The sequence below is a fragment of the Dasypus novemcinctus genome, chromosome 11, assembly GCF_030445035.2.
Source record: "Dasypus novemcinctus isolate mDasNov1 chromosome 11, mDasNov1.1.hap2, whole genome shotgun sequence".
Taxonomy (NCBI): domain Eukaryota; kingdom Metazoa; phylum Chordata; class Mammalia; order Cingulata; family Dasypodidae; genus Dasypus; species Dasypus novemcinctus.
Window position 1 is genome coordinate 123,578,874 of NC_080683.1, and position 16,575 is coordinate 123,595,448.

Consider the following 16,575-nt stretch of genomic DNA (forward strand, 5'->3'; position numbering starts at 1 on the left):
TTCGTTAACCACTGCTTCTGAAGTGGGAATAAAATGGTTTTTTGAAAGTCCTCATGAGGAATGATTTTTAAGAATGAATTTCCCAAATTAATTTATTTAGTATTGCTAACACATGTGAGTTGCCAATTTTTGTGGACATTTCTACAAATCATAAAATCTAAACAGAAAAGTCCATTACGTACTTTTTAATAGAAATTCTTTCATATTCAAAATATACTTTTTATAAGGTTAAAGCTTTTTCATAATTTTGATAACACAGATGGAAATTTTCTTGGTATCAGTTAGCCAAAGTGGTGCTAATGCAAAAAATCTGTTGGCTCTTCTAGAGGGTGTTCATTTGGGGTAGAAGCTTACAGTTCCAGGCCATAACGCGTAGTTACTTCCTTCACTCAAGTCTGTTGCCACGTGTTGGAGCAAGACGGCTGCCGACGTCTGCAGGGCTCAGCCTCCCTCTTCTTCCTAAGGCTCCATGGTCCCAGCTCCTTTCTTTCTCAGCTGTACTGTAGCATGCAGCTTGTCTCTCTCCCAGGGCTCGCTTCTCTCTGGGCTCAGCTGCTCTGCTCTCTCCACGAGGCCAGCTGTAGACTGTCAGGTGAACGGCTTGTCTCTTTCCGGGGCCTCTGCCATGTCTAATGGAACCTTCTCTCCTTCCTCATGTATCTGCTTCTCTGTGTATTTACTTCCTGGGGCTCCAGCTCAAAACGCCAACCTTTCTTCTCTGCAGTGCAGTTTCTCTGTGAGTCCCCAACCACCAAGAGGGCAGGAACTCAATGTCCTGCTGACATGGCCCAATCAAAGCCTTAATCATTATTTAATCAAGTAAAAGTGAAACCTCTGAATCCAATCCAATATAATATGTTCAGAGGAACAGTTGAGTTTGCAGGCATAATCCAATATGTAATTCTGGAATTGGTAGACAATATCAAACTGCTATAGCATATAGAAGGATGCATGGTATTTATTTATTTTAGGTCATTGTAACTTGAAGACTTGGAAGCACGATAAGTAGATGTGTTTGCTGTATTTTGAAGAGATAGGTAGAAATGCCTTCTCATATTTAGAAAGAAGAAAACCACAATGAAATGAGTGGAATTTAAAGTCAGGAAATAGTGGATAGGGTTCTAGTTGGGCCATTTTATAGCCACTTAATATGAAACAATCAGTAGATTGTCCAATCCATGGACCTTCCTCTTTAAAATATAAAATATTATTTTAAAGCACCTTAATAAAAATATTTTTCCCAAGCTGCTCTTCTGTAGTACAAAGCAAGGGCAGTGTAGAATTGCTCGGTGACTCTCGCCCGGTCTCCAAAGGCTGTGCTGACAGGCCGCTTTCTCCCTCCACTAGAGGCTCGGCGAGCGCTGGTCAGCCGTGTGCCGCTGGGCCGAGCAGCGCTGGCGGCGGCTGCAGGAGCTCAGCCTACTGTGGCAGGAAGTGCTGGAAGAGCAGGTACGGGGTTCTCACCTGAACGGGCCGAAGGGGTGGTGGGAGTGGCCCATCTTTTCTCTGGAAGGAAAATGTAAAAATATGTCTTTATTATTTTCAAATCAGGTTTCTCTCCATTTTATAACTGATCATGCAACTTATTCGATGTGGCTGTGTTGCAGTAATACTTAAGTCAGTCTGTGGTCATGGGTTAGAATGTTAGTATTTAGAAATGATTTCTCCTAATCTTTGGCCCGAAGTTTCAAAATTTTCTTATGAGAAGCACATCATAGACTTGATGCTGATTTCCGAAATACGTCCATTTGCATGGAATCTTGCGTTCAGGTCAAAGAGTCACGTCAAATGGTTAAGTATTGTTTCAGAACTGAGAACCAGAGACATTTCATGATTTGTTTGACCTTAGATTTATGTTGGGTAAGATACTAACACAATTCTTGTGCTTAATAAAAATTAATGAATGTATCCACTCAATACATGTGGACCTGAGGTCAGGTGGATTTTCCTTGATTTTAACCACAGTAAGTAGTGAAATCAATGAGAAATGTTACTTAGCAGAGTCACCCATGTAACAGTTTGTTGGTAGTCTGGTTTTTCCTGTGGGGGTTACTACAGCAATTAAGCTGTGGTTCAAAGCCATCACCTTAATTTCCCAGCTAGGCAGAGGCCCTGTGCTCATCCGTTACTCTTCTAGAAAAGCATTTATCCACCGACTACGATAAGCAACATTCCCCCCCAACCCCAGTAATGTTTAGAAAATAGATACTGTAGTCCCACACCTCAGAGTGTCCGTTTTGATTCCTCTAATTGCATTTCAGTTTCCTCCACAGAAAGTAACCGCGTTCTTTTCAGAGGGGAAAAGCAAGCGTTTGATGTAGTGGTTTACTGAGTATGGTGGCAGACAGTACTCCTTAACAGGAAGGTTGCAAAATTTGTCCAAATAGAAATTGTGAATCACTTTCCTCTCCTAATCTTTGGTGAGCAGTTTCAGACTTTTGTTAGGAACCCATAGCGGACTTCATTTTGATTTCTGAAATGTTTACATTTGCATGGAATCTTGTAGTCAGGCCAGAGAGTCACGTAGAATAGTTCAATTTTGTTCCCAAACTGACAGCCAGAGGCATTGCGTGGTAGAGAAAACGGCTGGGTTACTCATCCGCCAAGTAAACTAGTGAAAAACTTGAAAGGGAAAGATTTGGTGATTAAGAAAACCCAAAAAAGTAAAAAAACCAACCAGGGCATGGCTGGTGTTTTGGCCCCGTCTCAGGCCGGGCTTTGAAGAGCCTTTCCTGGATCTCCTAGTAATGTGGAAGAGGAAATCTCCTGACAATGCAGGCGACAGGCCAGCATTGCACCCAGTGGTCTGACCATTTGCTGTCGCAGGAACTGAGACCAAATCCATCTTTCCAGGCGTTGCTGGCCACTCCGTCCCAGAGGCTGTAGGGTGTTGGGAACGGGCTCTGGGAACTCGTCCAGACCCCTGAGCCTGTGCCCCTTCTTGTGGGTGTGGCGTGCAGGACCTCCCACGGAGGCACTGCGTCCTTTCCTAGTCTGGCCTCTCCTGGGTCCCTCCACTGCCCAGTGCCCAGACCCAGGCCCCTGGCTGTGGTGGTCCCAGGTGGCGGCCCCTGAGGGCACTGGTTCGCCATTTTCCCAAGCCTTCACAGATTGCTCAGGTAGTATTTTGGAAAGGGCAAGTGCATTTTCCTTGTATTCTGGCCTCTGAGTTTTTGCTTAAGGGATCTCTTGGGCATGTCTTTCCCCGTATCTTTATTTCCAAGGATCCTGGAGTTGCCTGGCCATCCTCGTCCCTCCCCCACCCCACGCTGGAGGTCACCCGTCCTCCTTTGGAATTAACTGGCTGTGTCTCTTCTGGTTGCACCTGCACCTGTCTGTGCCAGTCAGGTGTCCCTGTCCTGGTCTCTCCAGACTGAGGGCAGGACCCGCATTTCTCCTTTACTCTATAATCTTCATCCTTTGGGTGAAATGCAGATACAACGGTAAATAAATTGATAAGCAGAACAATCAGAGGAAGAATCGATCCCACTGCCAGCGCAGGGCTGTGGACGTGGCTCCAGTGCAGCCACAGCTGCTCTTCCGCTCTGCCTTCGAGGTTCTGGCTCTACTGTCCTAAATAGCTTCAGCGCGAAAGCATACCTGTTTGGCCAGTGACGATTTATTATCTTTTTATCCGTGTTGGACTGTCCTCCAGCTTCCTCCTCTCATCGTAGGGTTTGTGAAACTTCTCTGGAACCTGGAGCATCAGTGTGGGTTTCCTGCAGATGGCCTTGGGGCCCTGGACTGCCCCTGTGGTCTTGACCCTGTAACTTGACTCCTCTCCTTCCTCTGGGCATCCCTGGCCTCTGGCGAGCTATAGTGCAATTCTTTTTTTTTTTTCTTTAATCTCTCCCCTTCCCTGCCCCCATTGTCTGCTCTCTGCGTCCATTTGCTGTGTGTGCTTCTCTGTCCCCTTGAATTCTTGTCAGTGGCACCGGGAATCTGTGTTTCTTTTTGTTGCGTCATCTTGCTGCATCAGTGCAGTGCCACTCCTGGGCGGGCTGCACTTTTTTTGCGCAGGGCGGCTCTCCTTACGGGGCGCACTCCTTGCGCGTGGGGCTCCCCTACATGGGGGACACCCCTGCGTGGCAGGGTACTCCTTGAGTGCACCAGCACTGAGCATGGGCCAGCTCCACACTGGTCAAGGAGGCCCTGGGTTTGAACCGTGGACCTCCCATGTAGTAGGCGGACGCCCTATCCGTTGAGCCACGTCCGCTTCCCTACCGTGCGATTCTTTGGAGACTGGAGAGCCGGCCCCGTTTCCCAGGGGCTCTGTTCAAATCTGAGAAGGATAACACTCTCGAGGAAGTTGTCTGGGCCTCTGGTGCCTCTGTTTTAGGTTTGAGAAGTCCTTGTCCCTAGGACAGAGGCTCTAACAAAGTAGAAGTCACATTTATGAACGCGATTTAATTGACTTGCCCGGTGATTCCCCATATATGTTTCTGACTCTGTGTCGCCTGCAGTGCCTGTTGAAAGCTTGGCTCGCTGAAAAGGAGGAGACTTTGACCAAAGTCCAGACGGACAACTTCAAAGACCAGCAGGAGCTGAGCGCCAGCGTGCGCTGCCTGGCTGTGAGTGAGGCTGGGGTCGGGGGGTTTGCGTTTTCCTCTCAATGTTTAAGACCATTTAACAGGCACAGACTGTGGCTCACGACCCCACCACCTCTAGCCTGCCGCCCTGCGTGATGCACAAACAGTTCTGGAACCAGAGCCTTGTGTTTTAATATTCCTGAGCTGCCCGAGTGTAAATTTTCCTATAAAATATTCGTGTTTTACGCTCCCCAGTTGGGGACAGGACAGTTCCTGTTGGGAGCAGCCACCCAGCAGATGTCTGGCCCTTTAGATTTTGAAGGAGGACATGGAGATGAAGCGCCAGGCCTTGGACCAGCTGAGCGAGGCTGGTCAGGACGTGGGCCAGCTGCTGGACAACCCCAGGGCATCGGAGAAGCTCTGCAGTGACTGCGAGGCGCTGACGCAGAGGTGGGACGCCTTGGTCCAGAGGCTGGAAGACTCCTCCAACCAGGTACTTCTGATTTGAATAGTGTGCTGCTCCGTTAAGGAGAACCTTCGTGGTCGATGTTCCGGTTAGTTTTTGTTTTCATGAAATGAAAGGAGTAGGTAAACTCGAGAGTTGGTTCCTTATAACCTGGTTTACTATCACACTGGAAAATGGATGTGTGAAAAACCTTCTCCTTTAGTTTCTTTAAAAAATTAACAACTATTTGAAAAGCTTATTTGCATCCAGTAATCCTTAGTAATAGGTAACATGTAGACATGTGTACATTATTAATCCTAAGTTGGTTGAACGAGTTGGTTGAAAAATAAGCGTTTAGTTTGTAAGTGAACTCGCGTAGAAACGTGAATAGCTGGAAAGCGAACAACCCAGTGTCCATCAGGTGATGAGCCAATCAACAAAACGTACACCCATATTGTTCAGCTGTAAAAAAGAGGAGCATTCCGACACTTAGATGAGTCGCCTTGCAAACACGGAGCTGAGGGAAGGAAGCCAGCCGCACGGGGTTGCGTGCTCCGTGGCTCCAGCTACGGGAATGCCCCCGACGGGGCAGAAAGCAGCTGATGCCTGCCAGGGGCCAGAGGGGCCCGCGGCACGGGTGACGGCGAGGGGGGCGACCTTCCTTCCTGGGCTGATGGACACGCCCTGGAGTTGGGTGGTTGCACCATCTTAGGATTGGCTGAGAACCACTGGCCTGTCCACGGTAAATGGCCAGGTTTCATGGTCTGTGCCTAATAGCTCGATAAGGACATTCTAAAAACGTTAAGATGGGATGATTTTCATCTCAGGTGACTCAGGCGGTGGCGGAGCTGGGGATGTCCCAGATTCCTCGGAAGGACCTTGTGGAGACGGCTCGCGTCAGGGAACATGTGACCACAAAAAAGTCGAGGCAGGAGCTGCCTCCTCCGCCCCCACCCAAGAAGAGACAGATCCACGTGGACCCAGAGGCCAGGAGACGGTGAGGCCCCTCGCCCGCGGCGCGGCGGCGTGGCACTTGCTGGGCACCGCTCTCCGATCCCGTGCTTTTAGTTCCTCGGAAATAAGCCCAGCTCCCGCTCACCACCCCGGGCTCCTGCCGTCTGCTTCGAGGGTGCTCCACTCTGCTCGCTCTCCCCGAGTTCAGCTTGGGGAGCTGCCTGGAGGAACCCCTTCCCCGTGGTGGCTTCGTTCACCTCGGGGTGGCAGAGCCGGCCCCGACGTCTTGCTTGCTCCTCTTTCACCGTCCACGGCTGCCTGCTTTGCTCTAAGCATATCTTCTCACGCTTTGTGCATTGCCATCCTCTTCTCACTGTTAAAAGAAAGTCTTTAATTCAGGGAAGTGACTCCTGTGTGATCTCCTTTCTTCTTTTCTTTTCTCATTCCTTTCTTTATGCTCCCTCCCTCCCTCCCCTGCTCAGAATTTCTAGCAGGGGGTGTGTGGGGCTTAAAGACCCACCTTTGGCCTGGAACGCCCCTCTGGCTTACTGATGCCGAGGACGGCGTGTTTTGATGCGAGTACCAGTGGGAACAAATGCTGAGCTCTTGCTGGTGCCAGGTGGCCTGCTGTGCCCATGCGCCGGGTCCTGGACTGACACGGGCTTTAGCGGCTGTCCCGAAGGCCACCTCGGGTGCTCTTCTGCCCCCCTTGTCCCCTAGAATTTCAGTGCTTGGGTCAATGGGCAGCTCTTCCAGTCTGAATAAGAAAGACGTGCTCCCCCAGTCCAGCCTTTAGACCGAGTCCTCTCACCAGGGGACGTCCGGGTCGAGAGTGAGGTCGTGCTTCGTCCCCTCGCGGTTCTGGCGTGCCCAGGGAGGCGGGCGGCGCCCGGGGCTCCTCTGCTGATGGCCGAGGCCACGCGGGAGGAAGATGCTGCTGGTCAGCCAGCGGCGCCCCCCTCACCCCTCCTGGCGCCCCTGTCGGCCCGCTCCGGGCCCTGCAGCTCTCCAGGGCTGACTTCGTGTGCCTGGCAGCATCTAAGTGCCTGGAGAGCCAGCGTGACACCCGAATTTGCACACTGAGCCCTGTGGTGCTTTCCACTGCAGTTGAAAGCTACTTAATAAGGCCGCGCGCACGCTCACCCGCCAGATGTGGGGTGGCGCCTGACCAGGACGCCGGTGTCGGGTCCACGCGTTTGCTCTCTGCCCCCTTCTCCCCGCCCCCTCTGGCAGGCTGGCTCCCAGCGCGGCTTGTTCCCCCAGCCCCAAGGTGCTGCTGCAGCCCGGCCTTCCCTGAGCCACTGGGTGGGTGGGGGCGTGTCTTCCTCTTGTGCCTTGTCTTGTCGGGGACAGCCTTCCCTGAAGGCCTCAGCCCGCCTGTCCCGGGCTCCCGGGGGACTCCCGTCCCTGGCGCACGGGCGGTGGACGCTCTGCGGACTCTGCGGGCAGGGGCTGTGGTCCGGGGGCTGGGAGAGCCAGAGAGGGGTGGGGAGGGGTGGCTGCAGGGGCGCAGCAGGCTGGAGAGCTCAGGCGCGAGCCCATGAGGGGCCCCGGGCAGAAGGGCCTCCCCTCCCTTCCTGGACAAGGAGGGGCTCTGTGCAGCCAGTTCACAGAGGAGGGGGCAGGGCGAGCTCAGGGGAGGGGAGGCTTCACCCCACCTGCGTCGCCGCTCCAAGTCCTCGCCCTGTGTGCTGGATCTGCTTCTGGAACATGAGAGAGACACGTGGCCCCTCTGCGGGGGGCATCCCGAGTAGCTGAGGGGGGCTTTGGAATTCTAGCTCACGGCCTCCTATCCCAGAGCATTCTGGGCCAGGCCTAATACAGCCTGGCTGCGGGCCCTTCAGGGGTCTCCCGTGGAAACCACGTAGCTCATCTTCAGCTGGAGGCCGCGTGGGCCATGGCTGCAGGCCCTTTAGCCTCTTCACGTGGACCCTCTGTGGGACGTGGCTGCAGGCCCTTTCACCTCTTCACGTGGATACTCTGTGGGACGTGGCTGCAGGCCCTTTAGCCTCTTCACGTGGACGCTCTGTGGGACGTGGCTCAGGCCCTTTAGCCTCTCCAGGTGGACGCTCTGTGGAACGTGGCTGCAGGCCCTTTAGCCTCTTCACGTGGACCCTCTGTGGGCCATGGCTGCAGGCCCTTTAGCCTCTCTAGGTGGATACTCTGTGGGACGTGGCTGCAGGCCCTTTAGCTTCTTCACGTGGATGCTCTGTGGGACGTGGCTGCCGGCCCTTTAGCCTCTTCATGTGGACGCTCTGTGGGACATGCCTGAGGGCCCTTTAGCCTCTTCACGTGGATGCTCTGTGGGACGTGGCTGCAGGCCGTTTAGCCTCTTCACGTGGACGCTCTGTGGGACGTGGCTGCAGGCCCTTTAGCCTCTTCATGTGGATGCTCTGTGGGACGTGGCTGCAGGCCCTTTAGCCTCTCCAGGTGGACTCTCTGTGGGACGTGGCTGCAGGCCCTTTAGCCTCTCCAGGTGGACGCTCTGTGGAGCGTGGCTACAGGCCCTTTAGCCTCTCCACGTGGATACTCTGTGGGACGTGGCTGCAGGCCCTTTAGCCTCTCCAGGTGGATGCTCTGTGGGACGTGGCTGCAGGCCCTTTAGCCTCTCCAGGTGGATGCTCTGTGGGTCATGCCTGCAGGCCCTTCAGCCCCTTCACGTGGGCGCCGTGTAATTATGAGCCTCGAGTCGCTCCTGATTGTGGCGCCTCGTCCATTCTATGCTTAGGGACAGGGCCTGGTAACTTCCCCCTTCTCTCGGGCTGCTGCTGGGTCTGTGCCTGCTCAGGCCACAGAGCCGTCACTCCCCGGAGCTACACGCCTGAGCTGCGAACTGAGCTTGGCTGGCCGCGCGTGGCTCCTCTTGGGCGGCCGTCCGCTGGAGCGTGGCGTGCTGACGGCGCAGTCTCCGGGTGCCACGGCGCCCGTCTCGAGGAGGAGGAGGCAGCCCCCGCTTGGTGACTGGGCGGGAGCTCGGCTGGCTGAGCCACCCGTCCCCTCAAGCCCTGGCTGTTCAGTTTCGCCCCCGAGTGCCGCACATTCCCTGACCGAACAAGGAAAGCTTTCTCCATCTCAGACAGGGACTCCCACCTCACTGGGAGCCCTGCAGGGACGTTTCCTGAAGAGCCCGGCCGCGGCGTGGAGGACTGCGGCGTCCCCCTGGTGTCCGTGGCCGGGCGCTGGCCGCGGGGTGACCACCTGGTGCGAATCCCAGCCCTGCTGGGCCTAAGCCATGGGGGCCGGAGCAGCTGCTTAACACCCAGCAGGGTCACAGCCGTACCTGCTCGCGGGGGCGGCCCCTCGTTCTCGCTGCGCTCCCACCCTCCTCAGCACTCTGAGGGCCACCCCTGCCCTTCGGTCTGTCCACTCGATTGTCCCCTGGGGCACCAGCACTGCCTTTCCTCTGGCCCCCGGGGAACACCGCGGGGTCTTGGAGCTGTGCCGGCCTGTGGCGACGCCCCGGCCAGCTCGCCCTCACCGTCCCGCAGGTGCCCAGCAGGCCCCGGGGTCCACGTGGCCCTCGCCACGTCGCCAGCCCTCCCTGGCAGCGCCCCCGGGCCAGCCGCAGCCACGCCCGACTGCAGCGTGCAGAGTGGACCACGCCCCCTCCCCGTCCTAATGCCGCGGGGGGCCCACCCCCGCCGGGACGTGGCGCCCTTGCTGTGGCCTGAGTGCCAGCTGGCTGCCTGGCTTGCGCCGCTTACCTCCTTACGCCTCAGTCGACTGGACACTCCCCGAGGGCTGGCGCTGCGTCCAGTGCCCCGTGGGACCCAGGCCCAGGCCAGGGCGGGGCGTGCGGGGGGCGCAGCCATGCCACATCGGGAGAGAGGAAGGGCGACTTCCCTCTTTCTGTTGTGAGTTAGTGAAATTTGGTGTTTATTATCCGCAAGAGTTTTATGGAAGTACATGCAATTTCTTATAAAATTAAAAAATTTGTATAGTTATTTCATTTCTTGATACTGCAGTGTTACTATTCTTTTTATGTTTTTTTTTTTTTAAGATTTATTGTATTTATTTCTCTCCCCTTTCCACCCTCCCCCTTGCTGTTTGCTCTCTGTGTTGATTCGCTGTGTGTTCTTCTGTGTCCGCTTGCATTCTTGGTTGCACTGGGAATCTGTGTCTCTCTTTTTCTCTTTTGTTGCATCAGCTCTCTGTGTGTGCGGCGCCACTCCTGAGCGGGCTGTGCTTATTATGCAGGCAACTCTCCTTGCGGGGCGCACTCCTTGTGCATGGGGCTCCCCTACGCGGGGGTCACCCCTGTGTGGCACGGCGCTCCTTGTGCGTGGCAGCAGTGTGCATGGGCCAGCTCGTCACACAGGTCAGGAGGTCCTGGGTTCGAACTCTGGACCCTCCGTATGGGTGACGGATGCTCTATCAGTTGAGCCAAATCCACTTCCCGCATGTTTTTAATTGCAACTGTATTAACTTATGCCACATGGATGCTTTCTGTCTGAGTCGTGATTTTGGGGAGCATTTCAGAACACGCGCCGGGTGTTTGGAGCACCCTTTTCTTGAGCCTGGGCGTCAGCAGAGAAGATGAGCAGTGGTGGTAACACCGGGCTCTTCCGTCAGGTTCGACGCTGTGAGTGCAGAGCTGCTGAACTGGCTCGTGAACGCAGAGACGACCCTACGGACCGTGGAAATGAAGGAGTTGAAGAAGGTGCAGGAGACTGCGTCAGTGAAGGAGGCATGGCAGGTAAAGCCTGGGCCAAAGCGTCCCGTAGGCCAGGTGTGCCGCTGGCAGACAGACAGAAATGTGGCAGTATCAATCCTAGAGACGGCAGGATTGAAGTTAAGAGCCTTTCATTTGTCTTCTCAAGCACAGAAGGATGGCACATGTCCCTTAGCCCCAAAGCACGCGGCCTTTATTCCACAGTAGAACACCAAGTGTGATGTGGGAGAACTCGGCATTCGCCTTAGACTTAATCCAACACCTCGATGATCATATCGAGACTCAAACTATTTCCCTCTCTTTTCCTTTCCTTTTCAATTAATGTTTTGCTTCTCTGGTCCCTATCCTGTAACAGTCATTTCTTCTGACTCAAATGGTTAATTTTATGATGCAGTTTGTCCGTAGGCCGCGTTGTGTGAATGGATGTCCTAGATCTAAGCCAGCTTAAATTTCTTCCTCCTGATAGGAACTCGGAGTTACAGCACAGAAGTATTTTTCTTATTAAAAATCCCCACATTTTGTAGTTGCTGGGGGTTTTTGATCATGGTTTGTTTGACTTCATCTTTTTAGATTTATTCAGCTCAGGGGGCGGGAGGTAGATTGAAATTGTTCAGTGTTATGTTAAGATTCTCTTGGGTAGATGTTGACTGGATTACTTGAAGTTTATTCTCATTTGAGCTTAAAATGCCATCAACATTATGATGAAAAAGACCTTATATTGGGACTTTATTTTCAGGAATTGGAAAAAGAAAAAGCAGAAAGAAGCCCCAAACTGGAGGAATTAAACCAAACTGGACAAATTCTCTTGGAGCAAATGGGAAAAGGTGAGATGCTTGACATTTTAAAAATATTTATTTAGATGGTGGCATTGAATATTTAAAGCTTGACAAATCAAGTATTTATAAGTAACCCTCTTTTTGCTAGGTTTTCAAACCTTTATTAGGCAGCAGAATCTTTTTCCAAATGGTAATTATCCAAAACAGATTAAAGCAAAATTTTCTTCTTTTACGTGGGGATTGGAGAACCTACAACTTTGATCCTCATCAGAACAGTTAAAATCTGCTGGTGTAAAAATATTTTAAAATCTCATTCCTTTGAGGTTATACATTGGGAATTGTTTGGGAGGGGGCTGGCATAAGAAAACTTTATGTTGGCAACATTTAGCACGCGAAACTCCATTAAGGTAAATTCATTAATGTTATTTGATTTTTTAAAATTAGAGCACTTGTAGGTTTACAGAAGAATCGTGTATAAAATACAGGTTCCCACGTACGACCCTATTATTAACACCTTGCATTAGTGCAGTACATTTGTTACAATTGATAAAAGAACATTTTAATAATTGTACTATTAACTATAGTCCTTGGCTTACATTAGGACTCTCTGTGTTGTATAGTCCATGGTTTCTTCAAAAAATTTTATTATTCTAATAACTGATGTATAACTTAGAATATCCCCTTTTAACCACTTTCAAATATTTACCTCAGTGCCGTGAATTGTGTTGATTATGTTCACAGTGTTGTGCTACCATCATCACCATCATTACCAAAAGTTCTCTATCCCTCCAAATAGAACTCTGGACCAGTTACTAACTCCCTGCTCCCCACCCCCGTCCTGGCCTCTGGTAGCCTGTATCCTAGTTTCGGAGTCTATGAATTTGCTTATTCTACTTATTTCATCTCCTTTTGGTGTCTGGCTTATTCCTGGCTTATTTCACGCAACATGATGCTTTTGAGGTTCATCCATGGGAGCGTGTACCAGATCTTTTTTCCTTTTTATGCCTGAATAATGTTCCGCTGTGTGTTTATACCACTTTTTTTTTAAAAGACTTATGTTTTATTTATTTCTCTCCCCTTCCCTGCCCTCCCCCTCCCAGTTGTCTGCTTTCTGTGTCCATTCGCTGTGTGTTCTTCCGTGTCTGCTTATATTCTTGTCAGCAGCACCAGGAATCTGTGTCTCTTTTTGTTGCGTCATCTTGCTGTGTCAGCTCTCCGTGTGTGCGGCGCCAATCCTGGGCAGGCTGCACTTTCTTTCGCACTGGGTGGCTCTCCTTACGGGATGCACTCCTTGCGCTTGGGGCTCCCCTACATGGGGGACACCCCTGCGTGGCAGGGCACTCCTTGTGCGCATCAGCCCTGTACTGGGCCAGCTCATCATACAGGTCAGGAGGCCCTGGAATGAACCCTGGACCTCCATGTGGTAGGCAGATGCTTTATTGAGCCAAATCCACTTTCCTGTTCATGGCACATTTTGTTTATCCATTCCCTGGTTGACGGACCCTTGGGTCGGTTACTTCCATCTGTTGGCAATTGTGAATAATGCTGCTGTGAACATTGGTGTGCAGGTATCTACTTGAGTCCCTGCTTTCAGTTCTTTTGGGTGTACACCTAGAAGTGGGATTGCTAGGTCATATGGTAATTCTATACTGAGCTTTCTGAGGAAGCATCAAACTGTTTTCCTCAGAGGTTGCACCACTTTATATCCCTACCAATATTGAATGTATATTCCTAGTTCACCACATCCTCGCCAACATTTGTTCTTTGACAGCAGCCGTTCTAGTGGGTATGACATGGTATCTCATTGGAGTTTGGTTTGCATTTCCCTAATAGCTAATGATGTTGAAGATCTTTCCATGTGCTTTTCGGCGTTTTGGGGAAATATCTATTCAAGTCTTTGGCCCTTTTAAAAATTGGTCTGTTTGTATTTTTGATATTGAGTTGTAGAATTTCTCATATATTCTGAATATTAAACCTTTATCAAATATGGGGTGCCCAAATATTCTCTCCCTTTGTGTAAGCTGTCTTTCTACTTTCATGATAAAGTCTTTTGATGCATGGAAGTTTTTAATTTTGATGATGTCCCATTTATCTAGTTTTTATTTTGTTACTTGTGTTTTGGGTATAAAGTCTATGAAACTACTGCCTAACATAAGCTCCTGAAGATGCTTCCTTTTGTTTTCTTCCAGGGGTTTTATATTTCTGCTTCTTATATTTAGGCTTTTGATCAATTTTGAGTAAGGTATTGTGTATGATGTGATGGCCACCTTTAATTCTTTTGCATATGGACATCCAGTTTTCCCCGCACGATTTGTTGAAGAGACTATTCTTTCCCAATTGAGTGGTGTTTGCCTGCTTGTTGGCCACAAAAATGAGGGTTGATTTCTGAGCTCTCAGTTCTATTCCATTGGCCGGTATGTCTGTCCTTTTTTGCTGGTACCATGCTGTTTTGATTACAGTGGCTTTGTAATAGTTTTTAAAAAAAAATTATTTTTATATATTTTTTTTATTAAAGAGGTACCAGGGATTGAACCTAGAACCCCCTACATGCGAAGCACATGCTCAACCACTGTGCTGCATGTGCTGAACCACTGTGCTCCACTCGCTCCACTTTGTAATCGGTTTTTAGATTAGGAAGTGTGAGTCTTTCAACTTCATTCTTCTCTTTTAGGATGGCTTTGGCTATTTGGCATTCCTTACTCTTCCAGATAAATTTTGTGATTGGCTTTTCCATTTCTGCAAGGAAGACTGTTAGAATTTTGACTGGGATTGTGTTGAATTTGTAAGTGACTTCGAGTAGAAATGACGTATTAGTCTTTATTCTTCCAATCCATGAACATGGAATGTCCTTCCATTGTACTGAATTCCCAACACAATATTGAATAACAGTGGTAACGGTGGGGCATCCTTGTCTTGTTCCTGATCTTAGAGGGAAAGGTTTTAGGACTTTCCCATTAAGTGGAATGTTAGCTGTGGTTTTTTCATATATGCCATTTATCATGTTGCAGTTTCCCTCTATTCTTATTGTTCTAAGTACTTTTTATGAAGAAGGAGTGCTGGATTTTGTCAAATGCCTTTTCCGCATCAGTTGAGGAGATCATGTGCTTTTCCCCCTTTATTCTCTTAATGTTGGTTTTCTTATATTGAACCACCCTTGCACACCTGGCCTTAATTCCACTTGACCATGGTATAAAATTCTTTTAAAATGTTGTTGGATTTCCTTTGTTAATATTTATTTGAGGATTAATATATTAATAAGAAATATTGGTCTGTAATTTTCTTTTCTTCTGGAATCTTTATCTGGCTTTGGATGAGGTGATACTGGCATAGAATGAATTAGTGTTCCCTCCTCTTCAGTTTTGAGCAAGAGTTTGAACAGGATTGAGCAGGACTAGTATTAAGTTTTCTTGAAATGTTTGGTGAAATTCACCTGTGAATCCATCTGGTCCTGGGCCTTTCTTTGTTGGGAGGTTTTTGATTACTATCCAATACCTTTAGTTATTGATTGGTTGAGAGCTTCTTTTTCTTAAGTCATTATAGGTTTGTGTGTTTCTAGGAATTGTCCATTTCATTTAGATTATGTAATTTCTTGGCATACACTTGTTTATAGTATCCTTTTATAGCCCTTTTTATATTTGTGAGGTTGATAATAATGCCTCCCTTTTCATTTCTGATTTTATTTCTTTGTGTATACTCTTTTACTTCATCAGTTTAGCCAAAGGTTATTGATCTTTTCAAATAATCAACTTTTGGTTTTGTTGACTCTATTTTTTTTTTAAATTTTCTATTGCATTTATCTCTGCTCTAATCTTGATCAATTCCTTTCTTCTAGAGACCCTCCAATTTTGAAGTTTGGTCTGATTTAGAGCTTTCTTTTTGATGTAAGCATTTAGAACTATAAATTTCCCTTTCAGCACTGCCTTTGCTGTATCACATAAATTTTGGTATGTTGTGGTTTCATTTTCATTTGCCTTAAGATATTTCCTTTGTGATTTCTTCTTTGACTCATTGGTTTTTTAAGAGTATGTTGTTTAATTTCCACAAATTTTGTGAATTTTCCATTTCTTCCTCTGTTATTGATTTCTGACTTCACTCCATTGTGTTGGAGAAGATAGGTTGTATGCTTTCAACATTCTGGAATTTGTTGAGACTGGTTTTGTGGCCTAAGATATGGTCTATTCTGTAGAATCATTATGTGCATTAGAGAAGGTATATTCTGTTGCTGTTGGGTGAAGTGTACTATATATGACTGTTAGTTCTCATTGGTTTAGAGTATCATTTGAGTCTTCCATTTCTGTATTAGTCAGCCAAAGGGGTGCTGATACACAGTACCAGATATCAGTTGGCTTTTATAAAGGGTATTTATTTGGGGTGAAAGCTTATAGTTACAAGGCCCTAAAGAGTCCAACTCAAGGTTATTTCCTCAACAAAGTCTGTTGCCATGTGTTGAAGCAAGATTTTGGGCAGCTCTGTGAGGGTCCAGCCTTCCTCTCTTGTCTTAGGCTCTCTGGGCCCAGCTTCTTCCATCTCAGCTGTAGGCTGGCCTAGGGCTCAGCTGCTCTGTTCTCTTCAGCTGTGAACTATCAGGCGAATGGCTCGGCTCTCTCCAGGGCCCAGGATTGAAGCCCTCTTCCTTGTCTATGGAGCCTTCTCTCTTCTCTCACATATCTGCGTCTTCCTCTGTCTCTTCGATGGGCTGTCCATTTATAGAGCCCACCAAGAGGATGGGGCTCAACCCTGAGTCACCCTAATGACCTGGTCGAGTCAAAGCCCTCATCTTGATTTAGTCAAGTAATGGGAAACTTTAGAACTTAATATAGTCAAAGGATATCACACCCAGAGGAACAGACCAGTTAACGAACACAATCAGAATCTTTTTTGGAATTAATAAATAATAGCAAACTGGTATAATTTTCTTATTGATCTTCTGATTAGATTTTATATCCATTTTTGCAAGTCGTGTATTGAAATCTTCTATTAATGTAGAACTGCCTATTTCTCCCTTAACTTCTTGATATTTACTTCCTATGTTTTGGGACCCTGCTGTTAGGTGTGTTTATATTCACAATCGTTATGTCTTCTTTTTGAATTGATCTCTTTATCTTATAACGACTTACTTTGTCCCTTCTAAGAGTTACTGGTGTTAAGTCTGTTTTATCCACGATTAGAAGAGCTGACCCAGATCTCTTGTTGTTACTA

General features: G+C 48.9%; 1 protein-coding gene across 7 annotated transcripts in view; it reads left to right on the top strand.

The window, feature by feature from the left end:
• UTRN (utrophin) overlaps positions 1 to 16,575 on the top strand; it is a 437,542-nt gene that overhangs the window by 114,687 nt on the left and 306,280 nt on the right. For all 7 annotated transcript variants that reach the window (XM_071218696.1, XM_058307593.2, XM_058307595.2 and 4 more), the window contains 6 exons: positions 1,348 to 1,449; positions 4,464 to 4,571; positions 4,843 to 5,022; positions 5,802 to 5,971; positions 10,501 to 10,624; positions 11,337 to 11,424. In XM_071218696.1, coding sequence (XP_071074797.1) covers positions 1,348 to 1,449; positions 4,464 to 4,571; positions 4,843 to 5,022; positions 5,802 to 5,971; positions 10,501 to 10,624; positions 11,337 to 11,424 — 772 coding nt within the window. The remainder of the gene's footprint in view (positions 1 to 1,347; positions 1,450 to 4,463; positions 4,572 to 4,842; positions 5,023 to 5,801; positions 5,972 to 10,500; positions 10,625 to 11,336; positions 11,425 to 16,575) is intronic.